Source organism: Periplaneta americana, chromosome 3 (assembly GCF_040183065.1).
Source record: "Periplaneta americana isolate PAMFEO1 chromosome 3, P.americana_PAMFEO1_priV1, whole genome shotgun sequence".
Classification (NCBI taxonomy): Eukaryota; Metazoa; Arthropoda; class Insecta; order Blattodea; family Blattidae; genus Periplaneta; species Periplaneta americana.
The window spans coordinates 117,487,238-117,504,862 of record NC_091119.1 but is presented as its reverse complement, the minus strand read 5'-3'; the positions used below and the strand labels follow the sequence as shown (position 1 = coordinate 117,504,862).

The 17,625-nt window shown below is 35.3% G+C and overlaps 1 protein-coding gene across 4 annotated transcripts in view; it reads left to right on the top strand.

Annotated features, from left to right (window-relative positions):
* Window positions 1–2,856: 2,856 nt before the first annotated feature.
* The window catches only part of Tango6 (transport and golgi organization 6), an 84,716-nt gene continuing 69,947 nt past the window's right edge, over window positions 2,857–17,625 (top strand). Inside the window, exons 1-2 of one of the 4 annotated variants that reach the window (XM_069821384.1) lie at window positions 2,857–3,051; window positions 14,748–14,886. In XM_069821384.1, the coding sequence (XP_069677485.1) occupies window positions 3,006–3,051; window positions 14,748–14,886 (185 nt within the window). In that variant the 5' untranslated portion in view covers window positions 2,857–3,005. The other 3 variants (XM_069821385.1, XM_069821383.1, XM_069821386.1) reach the window with 3 other exon arrangements.

The following is a 17,625-nucleotide window of genomic DNA, read 5'->3' as shown; positions in this document are numbered from 1 at the left end:
TTAAGAAATGGAAAAATAATGAACTTGATATTAATGTTTAAATCCTCCCCTTTTCTTTATTTTCAAGTTTACCTCAGCGGCCGAGTTTACCCCAATTTGCGGTATGCAAAATCGTTAATTTCTCAGGAAATAGAGAGAGGAGTTCACCACGCGATGTAGCCTACGAGATATCCCCTACAATTTTGAGGCTACTAATTTTTACGCTTCTCACAGGAAGTACAAAGTTCCAATGATCGTAAATATATTTAGGAATGAATTGAATTAACCGACCACGCACGAACAATTATATCATTTCAAACCATGATACTTGATCAGGGCCATGATTCAGTTGTAAGGAACAGAAAGAATTACGTTTATTCCCAGCTTCTGAAACTTGTAGATTAACTGCATGTGAAATTCTTCCAGGATTCTAAAGTAGAATTAATAAGAACCATATACACTTATTGTATAGCATAAACATATAAAATAAATTACGCAAAACCCGTTTTCTGATGTGTTATCATATGTCGTGTGCACACTTTTAACTTGCCTGCCGCTAGAGGGCTACTGTCGCGCCAGCTGTCAAATGTTGGCATATTTTATACGTATGAGTTGCGTGACTATCTACCTAGATCATATAAACTAATATATATGTGATCTAGGCTATCTATTAGACTGTGGTGACAGTCTATTGTTCCTAGTACACACAGCACTCCAAGCGGCTAGCAACTATCGCGAGAAATGCAAAAAATCACCCCAAGCTCGCGACTGTATATACTATACCACAGTCTCAATACCTAGTAAATATGCAAACATTTCTCACCACTAGGATCGCTAATATCGCCTCATTACAGGCAATGCAAAATAGTACCACAGTCTAATATATAAAGTCGCGCAACTTCAACACTTTTTTTGCCAACATTCACGACACTAGCGCTCAAGCGGCAGGCAAGGCACTGGTCATGTTGATACAGCCAGCACGTGCTTTGAAGGTATGCGAGATGTCATAATAACGTTTTAATCATGCGTCGGAACAAAGGCAATGTGTGTAATGACGAAAATTGCAGTAACAACAAGTTTAAATCTCCGAATTTGTCGTTCTTCAGATTCCCTAAAGACCAAGAGAAAATCATAATCCACGCTGTAGGTAGCCTACGTATTGTGTTCTATAAAACATTTATTAGTTATCAGTTACCTATTTGTACGTCAGGAAGGAGAGTTTAAATAAAAACAAAGTAAATACCTGTTACAGTATATTATTGTTATGCAGAGAATATGTGTAAATGTGTAACAATTCCGATTTTGGACATTGTATCTACAGTTTTTAATGCAAGTAATTCCATAATTTTTTTATTCGTGTTTTTTCTTTATATTTTTCAAAAGTTGAATGATGTTATATTGTATTCAAGTAGGGATTATGGTGTTAATTTTTTCAAGAATTCATGGCGTATTATAATCCTTTTGCAAAATATTCACTTATTGAATAAATTCAGTCTGTGTCGATAAATTTCTGATGTGTTGGTGTAGATTCATGTGGCAGACGTATTAAGTTCTCGAGAAATAAAAGAGCCTTTTTAAATTTAATATAAAAAGCAATCTTTTCTGTAATAATTTGCATGACTGTTATTGGTGTTGATTTCACATTGCCAGTGATTATTTGAGCCGTTCAGAGCAGAAGTGGTATAAGTCAAAACTAGGTAATTAGGTTTAAAGTAAAAATTCTGTAAAATACAGCGCAAAGTAGCAATTAATATATCCTTCATGCTATTCACTGACTACTAAGAGTTTAAATAAATTCAATATTAACTGCTACTTTGCGTTGTATTTTACAGAATGTTTACTTTAACCCTCATTACCCATTTTTGACTTACACCACTTCTGCTCTGAAAATAAAACTAGGCCTACATTTTCTGAGTTAATTGAAGTTACAATTTTTTCAACAAAGTTGTGTATTCATTTGTTCTCACCTACGTCATATTAACAGTAAGGGCATGTAAATTACGTATTATATAGGTAGGGTAAATTAAAATTAAGCTTATGTGTGAAAACTGGAAATGTAGTGGTAAAATGCTGTAAACTTTGCATAAAAATTTAAAGTATAATATCAGCACTATTAGCGACTCAAAATAATAATAAAAAAATTGAAAAATAATGAACTGCATAAATCAATGTCTGTCAAATTAAGGTTTAAATCTTCCTCTTTTTTATTTTTAAGTTTACCTCAGCGGCCGAGTTTACCCAATTTGCGGCATGGAAAATAGTTAATTTCTCAGGAAATAGGGAGAGGAGTTCACCGCGCGATGTACCCTACGAGATATGCCCTACAATTTTGACTCTTCTCACAGGAAATATAGAGTTCCAATGGTTTATAAATATATTTAGGAATGAATTGAATTAACCGTCCACGTACAAACAATTATATTATTTTAAACCATGATACGTGATCAGGGCCATGATTCAGTTGTAAGGAGCAGAAAGAATTACGTTTATTCCCAGCTTCTGAAACTTGTAGATTAACTTCGTGTGAAATTCTTCCAGGATTCTAAAGTAGAATTAGTAAGAACCATATACACTTATTGTATAGCATAAAAATATAAAATAAATTACGCAAAACCCGTTTTCTGATGTGTTATCATATGTCGTGTCCACACTTTTAACTTGCCTGCCGCTAGAGGGCTACTGTCGCGCCAGCTGTCAAATGTTGGCATATTTTATACGTATGAGTTGCGTGACTGTATCTATTAGACTGTGATAGTACCGTCACAGTCTATTGTTTCTATAACATCTCAAAACTCAAGCTTCGTGACTGTATATACTAGACTGTGTACTAGACTGTGGTATGACCTAGGACTAAACTCTATGGACGAGGTGGTGGAAAGTCACGTGATAAAATATTTAATGAAAAACTTCTTAACTTAGCAGTGTTTCTTCAGCTAGCTATATAGAAAATTAATTACGTTTACCATATCATGTATTCTGATTTATTATTAAATCTCATTTATGTTGAATAAAATACGGATATTAATATGCAGCAGAAAGAGAACGACTATTTGTCTATGATACAGAGCGAACGTGAGTCGCGTAGATTATTGCCATCTAGTATCTAGTTACTTAACCAGTAGCATGCTTCGTTTTCGATTTGATTCCCATTTCACCCGGTTTGTGTTTAGTTGTTATTCCGTCCATATTTCTGATCATTGGTATAAGATCTATGGCGGCTTGTTAATGTGAGAAGTGTGTTTGTTTGTGGTTTTCATACCGCGTTTGAGTTTTTTAATGTTATAAACTGTACTTTACTCAACAAGAATAGCTTGACAGAAATGGAACTTAGTGTAAACAATCTCTGTAATGCACTGAGTATTTTGGTGAAACCAGCCGACAAAGGTGAGTATGTAAAATAAATTGGCAGTTGTCCTTGTGCACATTGAACTTCCAATTTATGCAGGTTGGAAAACTATTACTGCAATGCAATTAACATTTCGTGATTCTTACTTTGAAATGTAAATGCATAACGTCTTATATTGAGCAAATAAGGTGTATTTAAAAAAGAATGCTTCAAGGATATTATTTGTTGTGATTATATACAGATTTAGGGTAACTTGTTATTCTGGATAATAGGCCTATAAGTCCTGTAACCTTTATTGTATTTTGTACACTAGTTAAACCTTGTAATACGGGTATTAGTGTGCTTTCATTGCATTGAAGGGGAATACAAATGTAGCTTAATATTACAGAGATTTTGTGGAGAACTGTTTATCATAATGACTACCATTATGAACTGCACATATTATAATACTAATCGAAAACAGAACCGAACTCGCAGTGGTAGGCCTAACTATGTCAGAGGATTTCAAAACTTAAGTATTTAGCTCTAGCTTTCTCCTTTATAATAATGTACCTATATAATATATAGAGTGGCTTATTATTTTTGCTTACTTCGTAGTGATAAAATGTTGGCGCTAAATGAGGTACTGGTAGCTTTAATACCAGCGTACTTACAGTCTAGTGTCAAGTGTGTAAAATTTTGTGGCTAATCATAATAGGTAGCCTACTCTCAGTTTGTAATAAATTAATGTAGTCTGCAATTTGATGCTTTTATATCATATAGGCCTATTACCTTTTACCTACATGCAACACACGCTTATGAAGTTGCTGGTTGTAGTTTTCTTAACTTTTAACTGACGTTGTGGGATCATTAGACCCAAATAAATTAGGCTATATAAATATTGTAAGGGAGAAAAGAAGTGGCCATTCTACCCCATTATCTCCTGCCGTAGTTGTCTCATAAGTGATGCCTTACTGGTATCACGAGGTTCAAACTTGTCTTCAGACAGTTGACTAAACAACAACAATATAACGTAGTCTAAATATTTTTATTTGGAGTTTAATCCGTAATTGGTGAGGTGGTGGCTGCGCCAGGTGGATGTGCAGAGATATATTTTTTTCATTGCTTATTCTGCTGTTTGCTTCCCTAATTTTGAAGAAAACCTAGTTAAAACAAATAAAAGTACTTGATTATGTAAATTAAAGATTGTTTGATCTGAGTGCTATGATACAAGTTTCTAAGTTGGGATAAATGCAATCCCCACTTCACCAGTTCCGTGACTAGAAAAATACTTCACCACTTACGGGTTAACTTTGCTGTACCTTCTAATTAGCACACACCCTAAGCAAATTGTCATTATTATAGCTTAAATATTTTTGTGTATAATTAAGATTAAACATCGACTGGAGTGTATGTGATACCAGAACGTCAGTTGCGTTAGTGTTCCGAGAATGGCAGGTTGCTCTCGGTCTCCTGTTGTTGACGATCCAGAGTATGAACTGTCAACTAATAGTTAGAAGAAGCAGAAAGCGATTTATATAGCCATTCCACAGTAATGGACGGGACAGTTAAGAGAGTTCTCTTAAATACAAAGTAGCAATTTTGTAATATGTTCTTAAAAACTAAATTGTCATAACTATGTACAATCTAGTAGACAGGTACAGTAGATCTGCTATACTTTGTCTGTCAAAAATGGAAGCAGTATGTATCGTAGAGCAAGCTGAAAATTGATAATGTCATTATATAATGGATGGGACACAATTTAGACATCCACCTCACTAATGCATATTTAAGGTTAAATTTCTGTGATTTTATTTGAAGTTAGTACAGTGTTCTCTAATCTTTAATCAAACATATCTAAAACTCTGAATTAAAATAACACATTTTTTCTGAATTTATTACTGGGCAATTCAATTTGTAATGGAATCACTCATTTGACAGAAAGATGTACATGTTTAGAATTAGTGCAAGTGCAGAGGATAGTGAAGGTGGAAATACAAGAATGTTAAATTGCTCACGTGACTACTTGTGGAAAGGGAATATATGAGATTTCATTTTCCTGACTTTAGAAAAAATATATTAAGGAAACATAACGGAATCACCCATAGCCTATGTCAACTGGGCATGTGGGAATGTAAAAAGAGTATCCAGATTTCTGTGAAACATGGAGAAACACACACAACTGTTATACAGTTTGGAGTAGTGTACTTAAGACTGAATATGTTAATGAAAGTTTTGAACATAAGCATTAGCTATCACCTAAAAAAACTAGGCAAGAATTCCCAATGTAATGCAGCAGTCTTCAGCACAGTGCACCCTCGGGTTAGTGTCTGACCCGCAGATAAGACATTGTTCTATCGTGCATCCATGGGTGCTGGTGGGTATGCTTTCTCCCTCTCCCTTCTGTATGATGGTGCATATTCCAATACATTCCTTACCCGTTACCCATTTCAACGAGTTCTGGCTACCACTGATGTAACTTTTTACTCGAGACACGTGACTTCATTACACTTGTGCTTATGCCTCTCTCTCTTATCTGTTTTCTTCTCATATGTTCACTTCTTATGTATGTTGATCTCAGCATATTCTTTCCTGCATTGTTGTTTTTCATTTCCTGATTCTGTCTCACTTCTCTCGGTATGAAGTCCTTGCATTGCACACTAAATGATTTCACTCCATCATCCATGTGTCTCTGGTCAATGATCATTATGATAGCTACTATTCATTGCAATTGTTGTTTGAACAATTTCTTCGTCACTTGTAACATAGCCTATTATTTACTGTCCCAGTTCGAATTCTGATCCTTTCTTTACCAGTATTAATCTATGCCAGTGATTTTCCACCTTTTCATTACTTTCCAGGTTATGTGATAACAACGACTTATATGCTTTCATGTAGCCTATATGTGTAGTAAGTAAGAGTGTATATACATTCGGTTTGCATTCTTCATAGGACTGATGAGCTGAAACTCATAATACATATTTTGTATGTTCTTTGAACTTCTTTATATTTTTTTATGGTACTTTCTAAATACATATTTTTAGCATATTGTGTCTATTGTGTTCATTTATAACTATGCTTGCTCAGCTTGATAGACATTGTGCTACAAGCAAAGAGGTTGTGTGCAATGTGAGGGTAGTTTGGATCTGTGGATGTATTTTGGAACTGTCCTTTCCATTCTCTTCCCATTGCGAAATATCAATCTGAGAATAATTGACTACTGTTACCGCCAGGTAGACTGGGAAAATGGGGATAAAATTATAATCAAAATACAATACTGTAGTAATGAATAAAAGGGTCTGGTATAGTAGTAAATGTTACCAACGCAGAAAAGGGGTGGGTGGTAAGATAGTATACAGTCGACCTGGCGTCCTATGTTGTCATCATTTAAGCATTGAGCTGCGCACCTTTCTGTGTATGATCTGTGGTAGTGATAAAACCAGATCTCATCCACAGACAAATAGCCTGATAAGCACCAGGACCTGTAACCCCGCACCCTTCCTGTATAAGTAACAGAAGCTTGTACTGTCCCTAAGACTTCATTCTGGCCTATTTTTAACTATCACAGATGGTAGATAAATGTGGGGAAGGTGAAGAATGTTAATGGAATGATAGAGGAAAGTGGGAGTACCCGAGAAATCTCCTCTGTGTATGCTTTGTCCACCACAAATTCCATCATAACTTGGCTGGGAATCGAACCCATTGTAGATAAATGTGGGGAGGGTGAAGAATGTTAGTGGAATGGTAGAGGGAAGTGGGAGTACCCCGAGAAATCTCCTCTGTGTATGCTTTATCCGCCACAAATTCCATCATAACTTGGCTGGGAATCGAACCCATTGTAGATAAATGTGGGGAGGGTGAAGAATGTTAGTGGAATGGTAGAGGGAAGTGGGAGTACCCCGAGAAATCTCCTCTGTGTATGCTTTATCCACCACAAATTCCATCATAACTTGGCTGGGAATCGAACCCAGGCTGCCTGGATGGAATACCAACATGCTAGAATTGAGCCACAGATGCAAGTGCAGTAAGAATGGTGGCCACGTGACTTTACATAGTGACGTATGTGCTAGGGCAGCGGTCATCGAAACACTGCATGCTCGGGCTAGCATCTCTTACCTGCAGACAAGACACTGCCCTAGTGTGTAATCGTCGCTGCTGGCGGGTATGCTATCTCTCTAGCCCTTGTGCATGATGGAGTAGAGTTCCTTATCCTCCATGCACTCTACCCATTTCAGTGAGTGCTGATGGCCACTGTGCTAGGGGCTCTCCGCTTCATTGGCCTTAGGAGTGTTTTAAATGACGCCATATCCAGTACAGAATGGTAAAAGGAAATGACCAAGTTGTGATATAAAATTAAAAAAAGCTTAAATATGCTAAACCAGAAAATCGCGTGAAACAAAACTAGCTGAGAAAACCAAACCTAACCTAAGACACAAATCTGTGGGCCATGTGTTTGGTTACTGGTAACTTAATTTATTCTTAGTCTAGGCCAAACATGGTGAAAAGAGTCTCAATGTGCACTCTCCCCTCCATCCTTGTTCTATCCCCTTCCACCTTTTAATTGACTCACATCTATGTACTATAGCACTACTATGCCTATACAGTTTGTCATTCAAAACAAATTGTGCTTGCAACAGTGGTGGAATTATGTCTCACAATAAGCCAGAGAATGTGTTCAAAAACCAATTGGAACTGAAATATTTTTGTGTTCTTTCTAATACAGTAGTATCTAAGGCATTTTATTTTCTCTGCTTGAAAGAGCTGTACATTTCCTTGTTTAGTGTGTGAAGACATTTTGTAACTGTTCACATACAAGATTACAGTGAACAATATTTGTCGGGTACACATTTAATTTACTTCATTTAGTTTTTCACATAAGTTTTTATGAATAAATTATAGTACTAATATACGTAAAGTTGCATATGTAGAACCATGAACATTAGAGACATAAAAGTGAACCAAGGACTGCTAACATATTTCTCGAAGGAACTTTGGCAAGCAGAACTTAAATGTTACAATTTTTAAATAAGCGTAAACATGTGAAAGTTACGCGGATAGCATTAACTAGACATTAACCACTTCCCTTATTATCCCGCGTTAACTCGGGTTGCTAACATGTGTCAATTTATTAACCCGAGTTAACTCGTTTGAGTCCCATTGTCTATTTCATAGTGATTTTTTAAGTATGTAAGAAAATTAGTGATGTACAGTGATTCTGCAATATTAAATGACCTCTTTACGAAAATAAAAAAATATGACCCTTTTTTTCACAAAACTGGTAAAATATATAGTAAGGGAAGAGGTTAACTGAATAAACAATTGGGTCTACTACATGTAGAAAGTATGCCAAAGAAGAGTCTGCTGTCCACAACCTCCTTGAATTGTAGTCCAGCTCACAACATACTTTAAATGTCAGCATTGAAAGCATCAAATCTGATGTCATATTCATGGTAGGAGGAATCAACTTAAGTCCACCACTGTGGAGTAACAGCACAGGGGTTGCCAAACACCACAACATGGTGATGTAGTAGAATTGTAACCCACCACTATCACAGAGGGAGAGGTGGAGTAGGTCTCCTCAGGTAATGCAGTGAATGACAGTGCAGAGACGGACATTGACCAGAATCATTAGCTAACTGGGCCTTCTCATTTATATCTGTAGGCTACATTCTTCCAGCATCATAAAGTATTGTAAATTTATTCCAACTCAACAATGTAACTTTTATTCAAAGCAACAATAATTATCACTCTTTACCGTTTAATTTCACTCCCGTCAACAATGGAATTTGCTCTCCACACAGTAACACAGTATTCGTTAGTGCACTCCACTGACGACAATGACAATTTACTTGGACTATTACGAACAACAATGAACTTTTAATCTTAACTAATATTCACAAAGCACTATTTACAACACAGAACTGTCAGTTCTCAGTTCACAGCTCGTTTGTCTTGGCTAGTTCTTCTAGCTCAGTCACTCATGTTCACAGAATCTCGAACCCCAGACCTTCAGAGACGATCCGCTGAACTTCGAACTCAGGTCCCCCAACTGCGGTCCACTGCACTCGAACTCCGGGCTTCAGGCTCCACAGTTATGGACACAACTCAAGTCACGCTCTGGTCTCGAAGCTGGCTTCACTGCTACACAGACTGGCTTACTGACTGACTGACTGACTTTCACTTGCGTTCCTTCTTTTATAACTAAACCATAGTTACGAGAAATTTCTACAGGTGTCCTCTCGAATTATCTGGATATCTCCACTTCGGACGGACTTCTGGAAGATTCGGGAGGGCCCGTCCCCCCCTTCACTCCGCATGTAGCAGTTTGCTTCCTTCAATTCTTGGCAAGCACCAGATGCGCGTGCAACCTCCCCTCACGCGTCGCAGTAGTACACCGCCCCTCTACCCTCTCAGCATCCAGACGCTCCTCTCGCCGCCACACCTAAGCGACCAACGGACACGCGTTCGAAACCCGGTGTAGCTGTCACAGTATGCTGTTTCATTTTCAATTAATTTGTAAATATTACCTATCTTTTTCTTCACAGTGTTGGGAGACGAATGGATCTTACTGAAATTTTCAACTTTCTCTGGACACATTATTTCAGTGACACCATCTAAACAAGACTTAACAATATGATTATGTATAGTAGGTTTAATAGATTTTGTAGGCAACAAAATAGCTAGCTCGAAGGTCACAGTCAGGGTTGTGGTAATTTTGTTGTTATCATTTGTACATTAATGTTCTTCTTTCAAATCTTATTGCATTTTAATTAGTTTTATTCCTAAAATAGAAAAAAGGAGTCTGGAATATCCATATCGGAACAGTATTACTGATCATAAGCATTTTCATATTTTTATGTAACAGTGTTTTAGTCTACATATAATTGTATGACATTGAAGTTTGCCTCTATTTTATAAAATGACATAGGTGTCAATACTTTATATTTTTATTTATTAATGAAGGATTTAACTTAGAGGTATATGCGTGCTAATCGTTATGACAAGAATAATTATGTTTCATACCATTTTTATATACTCCATTTAATATTTTACAACAAATTAACTACCCCACATTTTGCCTGTCAGCACGAAAGAAAAATTGTTTCTTCCATGATTGAAATTTCCGTTTTAGCATATTTATCTGTTTTGAAAGAAACATTTTGAGACACAGTATCCTAAACACAGTATTATAAGTGTGCATCCATGCTGATATGTCTACTTACTTCTAAAGAAGTGAAGGGGTAAGAAGAAGGTTGGTGTATGATGTCACCATTATGCTTGAGTAGAGGCAGGAGCACGTGTTCTGATACAGCTTTTGACGATCACTGGGTTAGCATGTCTGACCGTGAAATGAGTGGGCCCTTGTTCAAATTCTGGTTGGGACAAGTTACATGGTTAAGGGTTTTTCCTCAACCCATGTTGGGTAACTTTGGTGCTGGACTCTGGACTCATTTCACTGGCATTATCACCTTCATTTCACTTAGATGCTAGATAACCACAGCAGTTGATAAAGCATCATAAAATAAACTAAAAAGAAAGTAACAAACTCCATTAACATTGAATCTTGCAAGTGGTTCACAGTAAGCAACTCAGGTTCATTAATGACATTGCCAATGAATTCATTAATGCTCTTAGAAATGAGAGATTGTTTTTATAAATCATCCAGTATGCCTGTACCTTTTAGGCTACTGACAGAATATGTGTTTAATACTTGTGTAATGCATATATAAGTAGTAACCATGTCAGATAAGTCCTTCATGAACTGAATGTATTATTGCTGCAGTATTTTTATGGATTATTTTAAAACTCGTTAAAATAATTAATAAAGTACTAGACATTATGTTTCTTGCACCATATCTTGAAAGTTAAAATTAAAAAAGAAAGTATTCTGAACGAGATGGTATTCATGTAGAAAAGAATAGAAGGCATATATTATTGCAGCAGCTTTAGGCATTATTGAGAATATGTGAATTCCTTAATTTAGTTCACAGCAATTTCATAAAATGAGAGAATTTCTACAAAACATTAAAAGTGGTCAAAAACTGTCATGTGGGTACTCAAATGAAAGCTGAAAAATGCATTTTTTAATATGTCACTTATATAAGTGAAATGTATCTCTTATTTGTGTAACGTGTTCACGTATTTGTAGTTTTTAAAATAAGCAATAATATTTATTCTTAGAGTTTTTCATTGTAATATTTAGAGCTGCTAACTGACTAGAGCAGTTGTGTAAAGCATGCCATTATGAGTTCAGACATCAAAGCATATACGGTACTGCAAGGAAGATTTGTTGAAAACGTATGTTAAACTTTATTATATTAATTTATTACTTTTATGTAACATTTGTCTCATCTGTAATGCAAAAATTTACATTTCATTAATTAATTTAAATTGTATAGTTAGGATTTTCTTTATACTTTGTAAAAGTAACCTAAATCTTGTGGCTAGTTAACCTATAAACTCTAAACAAAGAGGTGCCTTCTTATTTATATTAAGTAACACATTATGGGTGAGACATTGCATATATTATGGGTGGGACATTATAATAAATTGTAAGTGGGTCAAGACAAGGTATTGCACAATTCATTGCAATCTTACGCAGTCTGACTGAGAATCATTTGATTGGCATTATTATTTCTATAAATCCATTCATTATGATCTCTACCCGTAATATTTTTTCTAGATGTCATTTTCAGCATCACTGAACCGAGAAGAGGTGAGAAAATTTCGAGAGAAATTAAAAGCAGATCCTGAGTCTTATGCTGCACATTTTGCCAAAGAGAGAGAACGTGATAAGAAGTGAAGAGAAAATCATGTGAGCAAGCAGTGCCGTAATGTTAAAGAAGAAGAGACTGTCTGAAACTGAGCGTAAAAGAAAATACAGAGAGAAATTGAAACAACAAATTCCTAAAACACCTGAAACAAATAAAAACATACCATCTCCAGAGAAAGGAAGTTACAGTTCAAATAGCTCATTTGGCAAGGCTGTAAGTAAAACAAAAAAGTTATTACTACAGAGTTCATCAAAAAAGAAGAGCTGTGATAAAGAAACTAGCATAAAATGAATTTTCAGGCTTCACAAAATTTTTGTCTTTTCATAAGTTAAAATCAGGAAGACCTTCAATAGGAAATGAAGCAATTGAAAAGATTGTCTTTTTATCAAAAAGATATCAGTTACCAGCAACCAGAGAAAAAGGATGTGATTTCTGTGCGTGACGTTGTAATGGTGAAAAGAGCTCTAAACAAAAGCGTATCATGCTCATGACAATAAAAGAATGCTATGAGCTTTCTACACAGGAATATCCTGAAATTAACGTAAAATTCACAACATTTTTTGAACGCAAACCCTCATTTGTATTAAATTATGCTAAAGTGCCACACAATGTGTGAATTTGCTAGTATCATTCGAACATGGATGACTGTACTAAAGCTTTGTCTGACACTATCAAATGCTTTCCATCTTCTTCTAATATACTTATTAAACATATTGTGTGTGAAGAAGAAAATGAAAAATGTATGACAAATGTGTGTGATGACTGTAAAGATTTTGATATTGCTTTCCTTGTAGAAAAGAACTTCTTGGAACATCCCATGACCTGGAAAAAATGGACTGACACTGAATGTTTGGCACCTTTAACTAATATAAATGGTTGTGTAAAAGATGCACTAAAAGACATTCAAAATGAAATAAAGCACTTCAAATTTCACAGTTTTGTAAAAGGCAAGCACTCCCATTATTTTGAAAAGTGTAGAGAAAAGCCTAATGAAAACATCATAGTTCTGCAAATTGATTTTGCAGAAAATTACACTGCTCTCTCTCAAGACGAAATACAAAGCTCTCATTGGAATCATCAGCAGGTCACTCTTGGCAACAAGATACAAAACATGCAATGATAGTCGTGAGTGATGACTTGAATCATGGTAAACATGCAGTTTGTGTGTTCCTAAGAAAAATACTCAAATTTTTAAAAGAACAGCATCCTAGAGCAACAACAGTGAAAATATTTTCTGATGGCTGTGCTGTGCAATTCAAGAATCGTTACACGTAATGTTTTCTTTGAAGAGGATTTTAATTTTAGAGGAGAGTGGAACTTCTTTGCTACGTCCCACGGGAAGGGAGCTATGGATGGTGGTAGGAGGAAGTGTGAAGCGTGCTCTATGGAACAGAGTGAAAACTCGATCATGCCATGTACAAGATGCTGAGGATTTTGCTCAAATAGCAAAACAGTATGTCCATGGGGTTGAAGTTTTTTATGTTTCTGAAGAAGAAGTAGAAGCAAAGGTTCACTTTCTCGACGAAAGATGGAAAAATGTGGAACCCATTCAAAAAATTCAGGGACTTCATTATTTCATTCCATCAGAAAAGGACTTACTAATCCGTACCGTTGCAGAATCTGCACCTAAAAGGATCAGAGTTTTCCGTGATTTGTCTATTCACAATCTATTTTCTCAAACTAGCATGAATTTGAAAATTGAAAATTTTGTGGATGTAAAGCTTCAGATTTTCAATGAACGTTCAAATGCAGCCACAAAATTTTGTGGCAGAGGTTGAGGAAATTGTTTCTCAACATTCTCAGGTGGTTGTGAAGTACATGAAGAAAATTGGAAAATATTGGATGTGGCCTCAGAAGAAGAATTTTTTTTTTGTAGGTTATTTTATGACGCTTTATCAACATCTTTGGTTATTTAGCGTCTGAATGAGATGAAGGTGATAATGCTGGTGAAATGAGTCAATGCTAACTAAATGATGGTCGACTTCATTTAGTTCTTATTATTTTGTTTTTGAAGTTGGTAAATGTATACTCCTCTCAATGTTTAAACAATACTTTATTATAGGTTGTCAGGATTAATACTCATAATGTTGTTACCAATATTTTTTTTTTGTTTCAGAACTAGGCCTAGTACACTTATATTCATTATTAATGACATGTTATTTTGAATCTGCATTCTTTTGTGTGACTTGATTTTGTGATAAAATAAATAATAGAAATGCTTAAGAAATCCTTAGTCCCACCGTAATGGTAAAAAAGTACGTTTATGTCAATTCAATACACAACATGTGAACGCGAGTTTTTAAATATGACTTTTCTTAACCTAAAGGGTCTGATGTTGAAGTTCAAACAGAAGAAACTTGAAAATATTCGCAAACAGATCAGAACTTTTTTTATGTTTATAGTAGTGAAGAAGTACAGGTTGGAAGTTTGTCCCACCCGTAATAAAATTAGTTTAACATAATTATTGCTAACAACTTAGAATATAAGTTCATCACTTATGTCACAGTTAAAAAGAGATTAGAAGATTTGAATGAAACAGTTTTGCTCTAACTTTCAAATTTTTTAAAGTTTATTGAAGCCAGATAAATGCAGCTAATTCTGTAAAACTCTCTCACCCGTAATTATGAAATTGCTGTTCAGTTATTTATATTGTACTTGTTTTCTTGCAGACAATGCCACTGGAGATTTACATGACATTTTGGAACTCAATATCAACAATGCACTGAAATCCCTCAACATAAGTGAACATGACACTTATGCTCTATTACAAACTGTCAACTGTTCTTTTTCGCCGAACAGTGGTGTAAGGTTAGTATGCCAGAAGGACATTGTGTAATTTTTAGTCTCCATTAACATAACTGCTGTTCTCTGTGGCAAACCTCCTGCATATGACCTTCAGCGGCTTCACAGCTTCTGCAGATCACAGGAGTGCAGCATTGCCTAATAAAGGAATATTGCTATCAAATGGAATGTTGGCGATCGGGCATTTATTTAATTCTGAAATTCAGTAGTTTGCTAGGTATAAAGAGAGTGCATTTATATGTCTGGGAGGGGAGGGGGGAACATAATTTTAGGTCACACTGTTCCTTCTGTCGAATTATTACAAGGATATTGGTTACAGCACAGTGTTTGATCTTAATGCATTCCAGAAGAATAGCGCTATTGTTTAGAACACCTGCATCACTCAAGACATAAGAAAACAGAAAACAAATACAGATGGTGAAGCTGACACACACTTATCATTCTTCCTCTATATATATATATATATATATATATATATATTTTCACAAAAAGCAGGTCATTTCTCGTTCTTATGAAAGAATATTTCTATTACCTTGTCTTTAAGTAAAGCAAGTGGTAGTGATAAAAGAGAGACAAAGGTGTGTTTTACGCATACCATGCACAATTGATATTTAGAGTCCCTTCAGATGAGGCCACTTTTAGAAGCACTGCAGATGTGTTGCCACTTGTGAATAATGGATTTGAATGGAAGCTTTCAGACACAGCCATGACCACAGAATCAGTGGTGCTGCAAACACTCTGAGTGGTTGGCTTCACTGCTGGTGGTGGCCACTAAAAGTGGAGCTTCTTGTTGCGATACATAGGATTAAATGGTAGGTTTCAGACGGAGCCACAACCAGACCACTATTTTAGTGACATGTGAATAGCGTGTTCATGGCGCTGTTAACAGATGACTCTTGGGCTACCAATTCCCTACACCTACACCGTCACGACAGTATACAGGCTATGTTACGATAGAATAATATAGAATGACGATAATAGTAATACTGATAATAATAATAATAATAATAATAATAATAATAGTACCATAGACTAGATAGCTAAATATCTGGACTATTATGAATTACGGATATATTATGTAGTAAAATCGCCTTTATTTCACCTTAAAATAAAATAACGCAGCTAAAATAATGTAAATAAATTAACAAAGAGATAAAAAAAAATTAGTTTATTTCAGGTTCGAACCTGGTTTCAATTACACCATGGCCTTCGACTTTACCATTACACTACATACACCTATTTGTAGTATATTGGTTGAATTATGTGCTATGAATGGTTTCATGTTTGCTATTATATTTAATTTTGAATTCTTGAATATTAAACAAGAATATTGTCCTTCATTTACGTAATTTTGAATTAATATTTTTTATCATCCTAATGTAAATCATCAAACAAGGTATGGAATAGTCCTCGATTCAGTCTTTCCAAAACTAATGGATGAACCCAGACTCTTCTTCTATTTTTATGTATATTCTTTCTCCATCTGAGCAAAGTTGTCAAAAATATATCTCCTTCTACGTCCATGTTCACTGGAAGACTGGAAAATTCTCTACTACAAATATTTAGTGTACTAAGTATTGCCACTAATGCGTGTTCACAGCACCACTAAAATGGCCTCGTCTGAAGGGACCTTAGAATTTGAGTTATTTTTTTAATATTCCAGAGTTCTTCCTCTTTTAACAGACAAAAGACTGAGTTTTGAGTCCTTCTACAAAGCGAAAACAGTAATTTAACTTGCCATAACTTGGAAACCAGTAAAGATTTTGAGTAGCAATAACTTTTAAAAGTAATTTACACTCTTTTTCAACATTTCTCTCACTTTGACCTCCATCTAACGTGAAAAACAAAAAAAAAACTTTGCCATTTACCAACTTTTGAAGGTGTAAATGTCTAATTTGAACAGATCACTTCGAAGTTACTAGTTTTACTCTGATTTCTCCATCCCTCTGGTACCGGTATCGTCATCTCTCTCACACATGAGACGTCTCTCTCACACAAGCCATCAGTATTACAGTGTCGCAGTGATCTCCAATTGGTTCTCCTCATACCCAGGAGATTTGCTGCTGTAAATAGTATTGTAGTAATAATCTGCTTAATTGATTATCATGTGTGTTCCTCATAGTTTTTTAGTACTCTGACATTTATTGTTCAAGAGTTGAAATGTTTCACAAATAATGTCACTAGATGAAATGCCAGAAAGTTCAGTTTATAATTAGGGACATTCAATACCGATTCTCTTGAAACATCAATACCAGTACTCTTGTCAGTATCAGTAAATTGTATCAGAACAAAGTATCGATATCAGGTCAATTTCAAGACAAAAATGGTGAAAACAATTACATTCTGAAATGAATAGATATAAGTTTCAAAAAGACAAGACATAGATTTTCAATTCTGATTGATTTTAGATGTGTTTTAATGTATTAGGTTGGTGCATAATTCCATAGTGATTTTTCATAAGTTTATTAAACACATCAGATACATATAAGAGAGAAGTTAATCATCAATAATATATTCTCCTTCACTATTTACAACAGTCTGCCAATGCTGGAGCAGTTTTTCGATTCCACACGTATAGAAATTGCATGTTTTGAGTTAAAGAAGTTGTCAAGCCATGTTTGGAGCGCATTTTCATCTGGAAAGGAAGTTCCTTGAAGATTGTTTGATAGAGAGCAGAAAAGGTGAAAATCTGAGGGTGCAAGATCAGGTGAATAAGGTGGGTGCAGAATGACTTCCCAACCCAGC